Source organism: Trachinotus anak, unplaced genomic scaffold (assembly GCF_046630095.1).
Source record: "Trachinotus anak isolate AG129_WGS33_773 ecotype Australia unplaced genomic scaffold, CSIRO_AGI_Tana_v1 ptg000009l, whole genome shotgun sequence".
NCBI lineage: Eukaryota > Metazoa > Chordata > Actinopteri > Carangiformes > Carangidae > Trachinotus > Trachinotus anak.
Genome location: NW_027273860.1, coordinates 7,171,150 through 7,185,095, shown reverse-complemented (window position 1 = coordinate 7,185,095; position 13,946 = coordinate 7,171,150). Strand labels below are relative to the sequence as shown.

At 40.3% G+C, this 13,946-nt stretch overlaps 1 protein-coding gene across 2 annotated transcripts in view; it reads left to right on the top strand.

Annotated features, from left to right (window-relative positions):
- pou6f2 (POU class 6 homeobox 2) overlaps positions 1-13,946 on the top strand; it is a 71,999-nt gene that overhangs the window by 30,400 nt on the left and 27,653 nt on the right. For both annotated transcript variants that reach the window (XM_071484903.1, XM_071484904.1), the window contains exon 6: positions 12,141-12,454. In XM_071484903.1, the coding sequence (XP_071341004.1) occupies positions 12,141-12,454 (314 nt within the window). The remainder of the gene's footprint in view (positions 1-12,140; positions 12,455-13,946) is intronic.

Sequence of the window (13,946 nt, the reverse complement as noted above, 5' to 3'; positions counted from 1 at the left end):
AATCAAAGGCATGTCTGCCGTTTTGATGAAAATGCTCAGCAGTGTCGTTCGCAGGTTGTGGGTGTTGGCATGATACAAATTAGGGAAATCACTCTGCTCATTACACCACCAAAGGGTGGGCTCCTGGGGGAAGAGCCAAATGTTTCCACACTAGTTAGACATGTCAGACTGCATCTCTTCTGCCTCAGCTGACTGCTGCTCCTTTAAGAGGTTAGCTCACCGGGCCGGGCCACTGACTTAACCTCTGTCTGCTGTGGGAATGCCTCTGTGTCCCTTTACCCGTTACATTATCGGAGCTGGAGAACTTCAAACATCCTTTTTGGGCTTGTTATAGCCACACTAGTTGCTCATTGTGGGATTCTTTCCCTCATGTGTATATTTGTTGAATCATTTCGGGGTAAGGAAAGAGATAAGCTATTGTTTGTTTGCACATTCAGCCAGTAGAAGAGCGCATTAATAGGACCCAGTGCAAGAAGTCCGTATTTCCTCACATCAACATCTGCCATCTTAACACAATAGAGGCCAACCCCATCCTTTCTCCCTTATCGCTGTTTAATTTGAAGTGTTCTCAAGCAGTATGTATTCCACGTCGTCCTTTAATGATTTAACTTTGCTGTGGTTGTAAGATGACTCGCAGGGGAGAGAGCTGCATTAAATAAATAACAGTGATAAAATGTAGACCTCATACATTTCAAAGCTAATGCAACTAGCGGTGCAATAGGAGCAGCTGCACACAGTCCTGGAGCGGTAATTTGATTGATTTGTTGTGACAGCAGCCAAATAATTGAGAGTGAGAGGTGCTGCTGGAGATGAAGCGCAGGCAGAGGCAGGTTCACCAGGCAGTCCCAGCAGATATGGCACCCGGGTTCTCATCTCTGCCATTGATATCTGCCAGTAGTTTATTGTTTGTCTTCAATAAGCAGCTTGGAAACGTGTGGGGTTACTGCCTTTGTGACAGTTTGGCGACGGAAAGAAGAAAAAATCACCAATCAAAATGTACACAGGAGCGATGAGAGGCTTAGAATCAAACACACAAATTTACAGTCAGGCTGATGCGCAGGTTTTCTGTACATGCACATATGAACACACAGACACACTCCCATGAGACTCATGATTTATACTCTGATGTCTTTTTTTGAAGCTGAGGTATGAGTAAATTTTACCCCCTGGTGTTTCACTTGTTGCAGACATGTTAATGATTTGTTCTGAATTCAAGTTACATGCATTTCATAATTGAACAAAAATAACAGTACAAATGATCCACAGTGTATCTGAATATAAAGTATGTATTTTTTTTTAATATATGTATCCCGAGATATTTTTATGCTTTCTGCCTGGTAAGAAACAGTAGTGCTGTTTGTCTTAACCTGCTGGCTCTTGACTCATGCTTTGTTTCTGTGGATGGTGGCAGTGTCACTCTGGCTCAGCCATGCCACAGGACAGCACGCTGCCAGAGCCTGAAATAGAAAGAAAGAAAGGAAAAGTGGGGGGAGGATGAGTCTTTATGGCGGTGTGGAGGAGGACAATAATATTGTTAATCAGATGTGGCTGTGTCTGCTCCTCCACAGCAAACCCTGACATCTGCCCTCAGTGGTAAACACTGAGGGAGGCTTTTTGCAAACCTCCTGCCATAAACACACAGTCTACAAGACAGTCCATCCACATTACACACTGTGTCTGTCTGCACTGTGTATGCAGAGAGTGTCATGCATTTATTTAAATGGGTTTTGTCGTAGAAGTGTATTAGGAGAGCATAGTTTTCTAAATTAGGAGTTTGAATTCCAATATGACGGTTTATAAAATTAGCTTAATAATTAGAAATATGCTAAATTATTCCATTTTAATCCAGCTGTTTTTGATTCCCTTACCTTCTGAGCTACAGCAGATTGTCTGGTGTAATTAAGTTTTTAAATGTGAGACATGCATATTATTGTGTCCATTCAACCAAATTAACAGTTTATCATTGAAAAACACTACAATATTGTGTTTTTTAATTAAACCTCAAATATCTGAACCTTTTCTAAAATCTCCTGCACACTGATATCCTTAATCAGTATTTAAGATTGCTGCATATATTGATTAAGTATCCCCCATAAATGATGTACATTCAATAGAGTTCATCTTTTCATCATCAGAGTCAGCCTATTGTTCCTTGTAAACAGACCAGTCGATCACAAGTCTGAGGTTTCAGTAAATGAGTATTAGTATTGAGTGTGATATAAATTACAATGCATAATAGTGTATTGTTTTCATGATATTTCAACACTTGTAAACTGCTAGCAGTAAATGCCTTGACCACTTGGCCCCGGAGTTGTTTTGTAGAAATTACATCTCACTTTTTTCCTCCCTTTTCCAGCCAGACCGTTTCCGAAAGATTTGCTAAAGGTCTGCCATATTGCTGAGGTGCAATTCAGAAGCTTTCAGCAACAATCTGTAGTCAAGCATTTTAAATGAAAATTGATTTGTGATTTACATGGTCAGTGAGGGGAAAATGAACTTATGAAATGTTGTAAATGAAATATTAGACAAGGTGCAGTGGGAGAGAGCAGACAGAGATGGTAATCTTGTGGAACTGGAATTCCCGCCTGGCAGGACTGGGTGACATTTTACATTTATCTGTGTTCTGCATGAGTTGTAATGTTAATGGTAATTTTATGGGACTGAACTGGAATGAAAATGGTGTTATCACCAATTGCTTCAAATGTGGAATTGTGTAAAGTAGCACAGCTGCATCCTTTATTTCCTATTCCCAGGTTATGTGAGTTATTGCATGATCTGTCCTCTAAGGTTGAATGTGTGTATTCAGCCTATTTTAATCAGTGTGTTTAAGTCAGAGCACCTTCTACCTCACACCTTTACCACAGGATGAAATACACAGACTGCTGTATTTTGATATTAGTGAAAAATGCCAGATTTGTTTGTAAATGTGTCTTTTCTTTTGTTCATGTTTTCCTGCAAATTCACATATCGTATATTTAATTGGATGTTTGTGACAAAAACATGGGGAATTTTATGTCTAGAGGAGCACCCTGATATAAATAATTGACTTCAAGTACAGTTCATATATTATGTCTGTGAAAACATGCTTAAACCAACTGTAAATGCAGCATTATTTTGATTTGTAGCCTCAATTTCAATAGAACTTATGTAAGATCGCAATGTAAACTAACACATTATCACTATAGATCTATCATGGACTTAATAATACAAGCAAATCAATTTAGCATTACACTCTAATCAATACTACTTACACTCAGCACAGACGTTCTAATTTTGATCAATACCCTGTGCAGTGAATGTTTCCTATTCCCTCTCTGGTGGTGTACAACATGTATGGATTTTCATAGAGCCACCTCTTCCATGTTAAAAGAGAAAAGAACCAAAGAAGTGAGAAGAACAAACAAAGTGATCGTGCAGCAGCAGCAGCAGAAGCGAGAGGCTGTGGGAGTCTGGGAGTCAGCCTGGATCACACAGAGGTCATTTTTAAACACAGTTCTCCGGTTCCCTCTGTGTGAAACCAAAGAGTCCATGGTGACATTTGTCAGCAGATGGTATGGAACCAAACCCTTCACCAGCGGGGACGTCTTAGCCGCTGCTAAAAGCTATCTGTGGTTACTAATTGCTGACCAGGGCCTAATTACCTTAATTAATGGCCGAGGTATCTGGGGGCCAGATTTGTGGGGGCTTTTATCAGTATCAGTGCAGCTTAAAAGGTCCCGCAGGAGGTCTGCGGAGTGTGTACGTCCCATGGGTGTTATTTCTGGACTAAATGCAGACACATCATAGATGGATCCTGTGGCATCAGTACAGGATGACATGTTTGGAGAGAGCTATCTGATCCTCACAGATCATAAGAAAACCTCACAAAGTATCTCAGGCTGGAGAGGAGGAAAAAAGGGCTTCTCTTCTGTTTGCGCATATTTTCCTTTTCTCTAGCGTACACACAAGCCCGTTTCCTGCATTACACTGCCGTAATTCACAATGACAAAGTAGACTTAGCACCTTTTTCCACAGACCGTGGGGGGTTTTGTTCAGTGAGCTCTCACTGTGAAATTAGCCCTGGTACTTTCATTTTCCAGCTGCAGTGAAATGGTTAAAAGACACAGATCAGCCAGTATGAAAATAGAACTGATTCAACAAAATCTGCTGCTTCCCCTTGCTTGCTCCTCACCCATCCAGCAAAAAAACCCTCCCCCACTATTCTCCCCCACCACCCCCTTTTTTTTTCTCCAGTATCCCATCCTCAACCCCTCCCCCAGCCCCGTCAGGCACCTTGTCCGCATCTGAAGAAGGCTTGTAAGTTTCGGGTGCATACATTTCTTTTGATGATATATTGTCCCGGTGCGGAATTTCATTTACTGCCGCTGCCCTTTGCTGAACCTGTTGCTAGTCAGTGAGCACGATAAGCGTATAAGTAGCATGCTACTTCATTCATCATACATCGTTCTGGGCTCTCAAATATCTCATATGCGATTCAGGAAGAAACTACTAAACCGGCACAAAGGATCCCACCAGGATCAGCTGAGGTTCCATTAAACGCTGTGTACAAAATAGAGCGCACTTGGTACTTGTTATCAAATACACATTTTCAGTGTTGCATCTACAAAACATTAGCCTTCATTTCATGGTGTACACAATGTTTATGTTGGGGGTGGGGGGGGCATATCTCAAGTGCAGCGCTCATGTAGTACATAATTCCATTCACATTGCATTGTGAATGCATGTATTTTGAAATCTGTTTTTTCCCTCAATCATAGTGGCTGCTCTGTGTTGTATTAAACAGCATTAATAATCACAAGAGGCTCAGTGTCACTCAGAAGTCTCCACATCACTAAGGCAGACAGTGTTGTGCTGCTGGGCATGTTGTGCTGTGTGAAAGTGCTTACACGCTCCCTCAGACAACCAAAGGGAATAATTAAAGACAGAAGATGGAGGCAGAAGAATGGAAAGCAAATCCCATTGTTTGGGGTTATTTCATCCCACTGAATTTCTTTTTCTCACTTTCTTTCGCTCTCTTCTCACAATCCTCCCCAAATGCACTGTGGGTATGTGGCACACTATCAAAAGCATATGTAAGCGAAGCAGCATAGAACAAAAGCCCTATGATGTCCTCCTCATACCCACATTGGCTTTTGATTATTCTACAATCATTTTATATCTGTGTAAGTTGGAAAGGAAGGGAAGGCTTAATAACCTCATAATACACAATACTGTAGCTGCTCAGAAACCACAATCCGAGACATGTTTTAGATGGTTTGAAAACAAGCTTGCTTATTCGTCATTTGTTCTCTTTTTCTCTAATGGCATAATTTCTTCAAGCCCTCAATATCCAAGTTGTTACCAAAATAATCCACAATGAAATTCAAATTTAAGGTGAACTAGACTATTAGGGCAACTCCACTCCACTCCATTTGTAGAGCAGTAAATGTAGCCCCTCAATCTCTCTCAGCTTTTACTGTCAGTCAGAGAGCACTCAGTCATCTCCGTGCATCAGGCCCGCAATATTGATTTTTCCACCCACTGAAACAGCCGCATGAACATAAATTTTGCATGAGGCTTTTACTCGCGGCCTCCGCTTTGGTCTGACGACACATGATGGGACCATGAACACGCTGTAATAACCCAGTCTGTCCTGCCAAGCAGACAGGCGCTTTTTTTTTTTTTAAGAAGAGGAGGGGGTCCAACACCTTCTGGACTCTCAAGGACAAAAGCAAGGGACCCCTTACTGGGCACCACAGCATTACATACTGTGTAGCATTTGAAATAAGAATGAAACTGTGTTTAAAAGCAGTGGAAAATTTCTCAATGATTTAAAGTGTTTTGAGGTGTTGTATGAAATAATATAGCCATATATTGATGATATAGATACAGATCATTTCACAGATGTACAAACTATTAAGCAGAGAGTTAATGAAATTAAGCACATGGTTTATTGCCACAGATCAGTGTTAAAAAGAAAGAAGGAAGAACAAGGGAGAATCAAAACAATAACTGTGACACGTTCTCTTAAAGGAATGAAATGTAGTGAAGGTAAACTAGATCTCACTCTGCTTGGGACCCCCTGGAACTCTCTCAAGGGCCTTTGGAGGTCCCTGGACCACACTTTGGAAATCAATAACCTAGCATAAGCAACACCAAAAGGGCAACATTATCGAGTACACAGGGATTTTCTTGTATGTGTAACATTTCCATGGAGAGGATTTGATTCTTTGAAATGCTTCCCTCAGACTGAGGCTCCTACAACACAGCTTGATATTGCCTTGCAACACAAAGTGAAAGCATTATCTCTGGATCCCTGCGAGTGATGTAGTTTAGTCTCTAAAATCCTGTGGCTCTGCGACTCTGCTCAAATCTTAACTGCATATATACACACACACATATATATATATATATATATATACATACATATATACATACATACACACACACACATTTTTTTGTTTTTATGCTGTATTTTTATCTGTGTGGTCGGTGGGTTCCTTCTGCTGCAAACTGATATTGCTGCTGTGGCTCAGAGTTATGTTTTTATTCAGCAGCTTACTCGTTCCTTTTTAACGTTTCATTTTCCCCATGTTGTTTATTCCAGCCATAGCAAAGGTAGGAATCTATTCTCCATTCCATAATGTGATTACCAATTGTATGAACTTGCTGGTAAAAGGAACCTTGAACACAAATATGTGTTCAAGGTTTGTTCAACCTTGTTTGTTTTTCTGCTTTACCTTTAGCAGATGAAATTTACTTCACAGAACTTTCCTTCAGAGCTTCTTAAAATAATATTAACAACTGATGAAATAATTATAGCTCAAGTTTAACTCTAGTTTATGCAAGTCCAAGTATTCTCATGTCATGTTTCTTTATACTTATACTGACAAGTGTTGTTCCTTTACAGGTGAAGACGTTACACTCAAAACATTTACTGAGCCTACACAATATGATGCACTGTTAAAGATGAAACTGTATAAACTAACAGTAGGTCCACCTCCACCAACTACAATAAAATGCTAAATTATAATCCAACTATATACTGTAATGTACACAGTAATACTACAGTATTCACAGGGGACATTTTAATGCAGGACTGATACATGTGATGGAGTATTTTTACAGTATATCTTACTTGAGTTAAAGAGCTGAGTACCAGGGTGATGAGCTAGTTAACTGACAAGACATCTTATGAAATTTTTCTTATTGATCTGTTGTTTTTGTCATTAATGAAGCAAAAGTCAAAACTTGTGCCTTAAATTCTCATTGGTTTTCTTTCTACTCTTCTTTTTTTCGTTTCTGTCTTAAGAAACGAGTTTTGAGTCTGGTAACTTGTAAAGATTTTGTAACGGTTTCCAGACCACAGAATCAATCACAAAACATCATTAACATTATTGATCATTATTGAAGATGATCAGCGTTTTGAAACATGGATGAGTGTTATCAGTGTGATACAAAGAGACCAGCGGCGATAAGAGTTCACAGTGAGCTAAAGAAATCAGTGCAGAAACAGTGATGTTATCCACTTCATCAGTGTGTGCGTGCTCCGATCTAATCCACAGAGTAAAAATGACCTTCCTTTGACCAGCTTCATAATTACCAGATCTCATAGAGTCTAAATCTCCCTACCTCCAGTGGAGTAATTATCAGTGTGACTCACTGAAAAGGCAATTGAGACAGTGGTTTATGGACTCCCATAGTGGAACGTGAGGCAGAGCAGTAATGGGGAGCTTGTTTGTCCCCTCTCACCTCTCTTGTTAAAGAATGACAGCTGTGTTTAGACTAGAGCAGTTCCTAAAAATACAGTGTGGGTCACATTGGACAATTTCATTAACTCCTGACAGGCTCCTGTGCAGTTTGTGTTTAGCTTAATTTACAGCACTCCTAAATTAAACCAAAGACATTCAGTGCAAGTTAGGGATGATTTTAGTAGAAGGCATGTTTCTGTTCTCAGTTTAATTATGTAGCTGATGCACATACAGTATATCACTGCCAACTATGAGAAGTACTTTAAAAGTTAAAACCATGTCTTTAAGAAAAGCAAACAGTGCACTAATACACAAAGACATAGACACAGGGTTCTGTAGGTTTTATTCATTCCTGTGAACTCAACAGTCTTTTCAAGATTTGTGATCTATTTTTCCTTTTTGATCTCCAAGAAACTTAAATCCCTTCAACATCTCCTCCTTCTTCTGACCATACTTTACACTATGTTCTACACAGAGTGCAAACTCTACAGAGTCAAATAAAGTCCATTTGTGTAGATGTGATTAGTGTCAAGCTGAAGTCACTCTTCATGTTGGCCTTGGCCAGGCTCTTTCTAAGGACTCTTTCTTTGAACAATTAGTATGACATGAAACAGTGATGTAGTGTGTATCTTAAGTACATCTGCAACTTGTGCAAAAATATGGCCAAAGCACTCATTTTTATAAATGTGCATTTCTCATACTGGGCATTTGTGGCAGTTTTTTTTAACATCAGAGTCCTGCATGTTTCTCAAAATTGACCTTTAGGTTGAGTATCAGTGTTGGACAGCTGCACTTACTACACCTGTACACAAACAGCATGCACACACACAAACGATGTATAAGATAACTCATAGGGAACAGTTGTAAACGGAGGTGTTGTGCATTGAGAGGAAAACAAGGAGTCAAGCTCGAATCAGCCCCTGAGAGAAAAGTGCTGTAATAGGGGGTTGGCAGGGACTACTGAGATAGCGCTGGTAATGAGAGAGCAGGCTGCCCCACCCCACCCCCACCTCCCACCCCCTTCCTCTCTCTCTCTCTCTCTCTCCTCAACCAAGCAGGAAACAAAAATAGCATTTTGTCTGACGAATGAGCCAGCTTTGACCTAGCCTTTCGACCTCTGACAATCAGTCTCGCTTCGTCCTCCAGTACTTCAGAAGCCGGGGCCGGGACAGTCAAAGATAACAGTTGATTTCTACTGTGGCACTGGAGCAAAAAAAAAAGCTCTGAAAGAGAGATGGCAAACAGTTACTCAAAGCGGTGAGGTTGGAGGCTTTAGACTTCTCAGTGCTGGTGTTTCATACTCCCAAATGATTGTTGTTAAATGTTTGGATGGAGCACAAAATGCCACAGTTCAGCTTGTATCTCATCATTTAGCTGCATGACTTTTCGCTATGATCTGGCTCATTCCTCATTATTAACATTAACATAGGCGAGCTGTGACAACAGTGAAAGTGGGACCCTTGCTCTTACAGCCCTCAGGCGTGATGACTAAGTGGGAGCGCAGCTTGCATCGCAGTCGGAGGACTAGTGAATATGAAGCACAACAAAGAGACAGTGGGAGATATAATGAGCACTATAGGATCTCGGCACCCTTTTGCCCTCTCTCCATCATAAGTGAAGCTCCCGCTCTCATCCTCAGCCCTGTGTCTGCTGCAGGAAGGAGCACAAACAATTAGCTGAGACAAGCCATTTGGATTATGTGCTCAACCAAAGCAATCAGACAGCTGTGGTTAAAAGAATGAGCTTCAAAATGCCAGTTGCCCAGTTAGAGGGGAAGGGAGGGTCAGTGGTCCTGACAGTCTTAACAAGATGACAGAATTTATAAAGCACTGCTGTTAAAGAATATAGTTACCTGCGGTGTAGCCCTTATAATAAGGCCACATGGGGCTTCTTCCATATTCCCTCTGTATTTGTTTTCTTTTGCCTCATATTCTTTTGTTGTGCCTCTTGTTCCTCAGCGTAATGGTTGGCGCTGGAGGAAATTCTCCAATCGTCTTTGATCTTCGCCTGGTTTCGATAATTTTTTGACAGAAATCTCATTTTACCCCCCTTTTGTTTTCTTCGTCTTTGTTCCCTTTTATTCCATCTTTAAATAGGGCTCAACATTTTGTCGTTGTGAAGTTGCAAAGGAAAAGAGCCTGGTCCTGTCAGGGGCTCAGCGCTTGCTAGACAACTTGCCCCAACATTTCAAGAGAGAATTGGACTCTCGCCGTTTGCACAGATGATATATAATTCATGGTGGGGGTGTGAGAGAGGTGTCAATGTGTCAGGAGGTAGAAGAAATGTAAAAGTGTACTGTTTACTGGCCAAGAGACGCTGGCTTTCTTTTACTCAGCTTCGGCAGAGTGAGGAAAGAGGACGATGATCTGATCTTCATCAAATGTTCATCTGTGCCTGTCCTGGAGTCGTAGTGACCATACTAATCAAAGACTTGTCTGCACTGATGTTTTATTCATATTTTATGAGACAACCATACTTAAATTATTTAAGTGCATTGATTCTGTATATATACAAGCTTGTCTATGCCTGTGTTCACAATTGCTTGGTTGCTTTGTCAATGGATATTCACAAACACTCCATGTTTATTATTCAGTCCTTTCTGTTTTAAGTCATTTTAATAGCCATGTGATACACAGTTTGAAATCTGCCTAATAATGCTGTATATATATATTTTTATATATATAATATACACAACAATTAATTTAAAAATTCATGATCTCTGTTGTGATATTGCACTGTAGTGTAGTTTGTACATTTAAATGAACCAAACTATTATGATGGATTTTAGATTCAAAAAGAGACATTTTCCTTTTTATTTCCGTCAGTGACAAATCAAAAAAATCACTTATTTCCTCTGTATCATTTAATCAGCTAACATTTTTATCTAATTTTTGTTATAACAATGTCCAAAGTGAAATTTCCTGAGCAGGATTATTGATTTAGTTTCTGCACATCTCCATATAGTTCATCACCATTGTTAAAGAAATATAATATTTTTTTAAATAGTTTTGTATTATTTTATTCATCAGTATTTTTGGGAACTATCCTTGATTTTGTTAAATTCCATTACACAAATTTCTTTCCGTGGTACAGTCAAATATCAACACACAGTTCAGGTTTGTCCCCTCTCAGCCCATATTATCTTTTCATCCACAGAAAACTATGTTGGATCCTGTCATAGTCATCTGTTGTACTCGTGCTTTTGTTTTCTGTTCAAAGAGGTGTAATATCACAGAGTCAAAGGCAGCAGCACAGACTCAGACTGACTGTCTGTGGCTATGGAAGCCATGATACAAGTCTATGGCATTTAGCATGACCCAGGAATAATTGTATACACTGGGCTTTATTTTACATTAAAAAATACTACTAATATTCTCTGTATTCTCTATTTTCTGTAGTTTTTGACCGACTGAGCTCTCTGGATGTGTGCACTGGTTAAACAAAAAAACTTTTTTTATCCATTAAATCTGTATGGAAACTCAGTTTGCCCTTTCTTCTGTTTAGGCTGTGAAGGTCAGCTTAGATGTTGTTTTTAGTCCAATTCTCCACATATAGTATTACGGTTGATGCCCTTTTTAGACATTATTTGTTGTCTGTGTTGTGTTATGGATTTTTTTATGACATTCAAACACATTGTGTGTTTGTGTGTGTGAACCGATAGAAGATATCACCAAAGTCTGTATTCACATGTTGGTGTAAGAACTGCCAGAGAAAATTACCGTGAAGTTGAGGTGCACCTGCAGTGATCAGAGAACAGTGTTTTTATGTTTATTTCTTATCATATTTCAGAGAGATACTGTGGGTCCATGGGAGGATTTACATGCAGGCTGCAGGCTGTTCTGTCTCAGAGTGTTAAAAGTTTTTTTTTTTTTTTTTTAAACAGCATAAAAATTTATAAGCATTTAAATGTAGAAATGAGGTTCTAATGGCGTGCCATTATTGGATCCAATTAGTTAATGGGTTTATTTCTGAACTCTTGCAGTGAAGATGGATGTCTCTTTAAGATTTTCAGCCATTAAACCAAAGATTGTGACATTCTCCAAGTTACAATGAAGACTTCTGGCTCCAGAGAGAGCAATTATATCAGTCAGGCTTTATAGTTTTATACTCGAACTAGCAAAATTAAATTCACTGAGTCTACCATGCAGGCTAAAAACCCTGAGGGACCTTGTTGTGGCTCCACCCAATTTACATGTGTCTCTCACTGTTCACCCTATACATCCCACACCTCCATGTCTACCTGAGGTGAGAGTATATTCTTCAGATAATGAGGGCTTCCTGTTTATGTGCTGAAAGACTTGTGGTCATGTTGTCAGTCCAAACTCATTTGTATGTGTTGCACTCTATACTGAGAGTTCAGGTCTCGTGCAAAAAGACAACTCAAACAACTCGTTGTCCTTTCATCAACAGCTACCTCATCACTCAACTCCCAACTCCAGCACCTGCAGCAGCTCCAACAGATGCAGCAGCACCACCAGCAGCAACAGCACCATCAACAACAACAGCAGCAACACCATCACCAACAGACCCACTCCCACACCCAGAACCAGCTGCCCACCCAGCATCACATGACCCCACCCAACCAGCAGCAGACCTCTGTCCCATCTCCAGGCTCTGCCTGCTCCTCCACCTCTGGACAGCCACAGCAGTCTCCACCGCACCGACCCAACCAGTCACCGGCCCGCAGCCTTCCTTCTCCTGTCACCCCGCCCATGCCTTTGCCTGTAAGTCAACAAACTAAGATATATACCATTTCCTTCTCTCATACAGATTCTGATTCCTACTTGACCTCAAGCTTTTTTTTAAATTTTCACCTCACTGTAGGGAACTTGAACTTGAGTTCATTGTTTAAGACAACATGAGACTCCAAAACAGCAACTGCATATCACATCTTTGTCATAATTCCAGACATTCATACAAAGACTTTTTTTTCAGGCTTGTACAAATGTTAATCTTATTTCGCTTTCTTTTTTTTTTCTTTTTATAACAACTTTATACATTTTCTAATAATTTTAGGACAACAGGACACTAAGAAACAGTATAAAAAATGGACTTATAAAGTGGACTTATAATGGTCCACTAGAGAATTTCAGATGCATCACTTTCTGCATATTGACTTGTTAATGGTCTGCCGTTGTACACATTTGTAAGGATCTCAGAAATATTCAGCTACTTTTAGTCTATTCATGTAAATCTTCATGGTCACTGAATGAGCTACATCATGAGAAACATAAGAAAGCCACACCATTACTTGATGTTAAACTAATAATACATATTAGAAATATAATTCATATTTAAAAATATGATGCTCCACTTAAAGAATTGAAGTGTGCATCTGAATGGTGTCATTGATGATGGTGTGATTTTAGGTCAACCTTGAGAAAGCGCTGTGCTTAAGCAGTTTACACAGCGCTTGATTTTCTGTCAGCACTTGATCTTTATCAAGTGGCTGTATTTGAATGGAGGCTGGCAGCTCTTCTGTCTATGTGGAGCTATTAGAATATGCATCTTGTTTCTGAAGCCTTGACGCACTTGAGCACATCAAACCTCACAACCAGGCAAGAAGCGCAATTCACATCCTTCTGGTGCAGATTCACTTGGGATTCTGAGGTTATCTATCCTTGGGCTTTCCAGCCATAATCAGTCCCTTAATCTTTGCTGCTCTCCCTACTCAACCTCCTTTTTAGTCACTTTGTCTGTCCATCCATCTCTGCCCTTCTGTCCGTCTGGCTGTCACTGTGTGACGATAATAACCTATTTTATATCCCTGTGGTTTCATTTCTGGTGGAGACTGGCCAGGGTCGCCTTTCTGTCCCTGGTCACATTCATCAGCGTCAGACCCTTATTGGGTTGTGGTGCAACCTTCTTTATGGCCAGGATGAGTTGGGCTATTTGTTTCCCCCGTTGCAGCCCTCTCCGGCCCTGTCACGGCCTAGTGAGACTCAGCAGGAAAAACAGCCTCTGTAATTAATGGGCTCCAAAGACTAGGCGATACATCGCATCAAACACACGCTCCAGTCCGTCTGTGGATTCAACAGCCACTGACCAACATACAGATTCACACATTAGGCTTGCCTTAGACTGGGACCGAGGCCCTAAGGTAACAGCTACACTCCAGTCAGACTCTCACAAGTCTCTGACAAGTCTTTTGCCTGATTTGCAAGGAAACAACAGCTTTGTTAAACTTCCAAGAATCTGTGAATGTCTTTCTCTGAC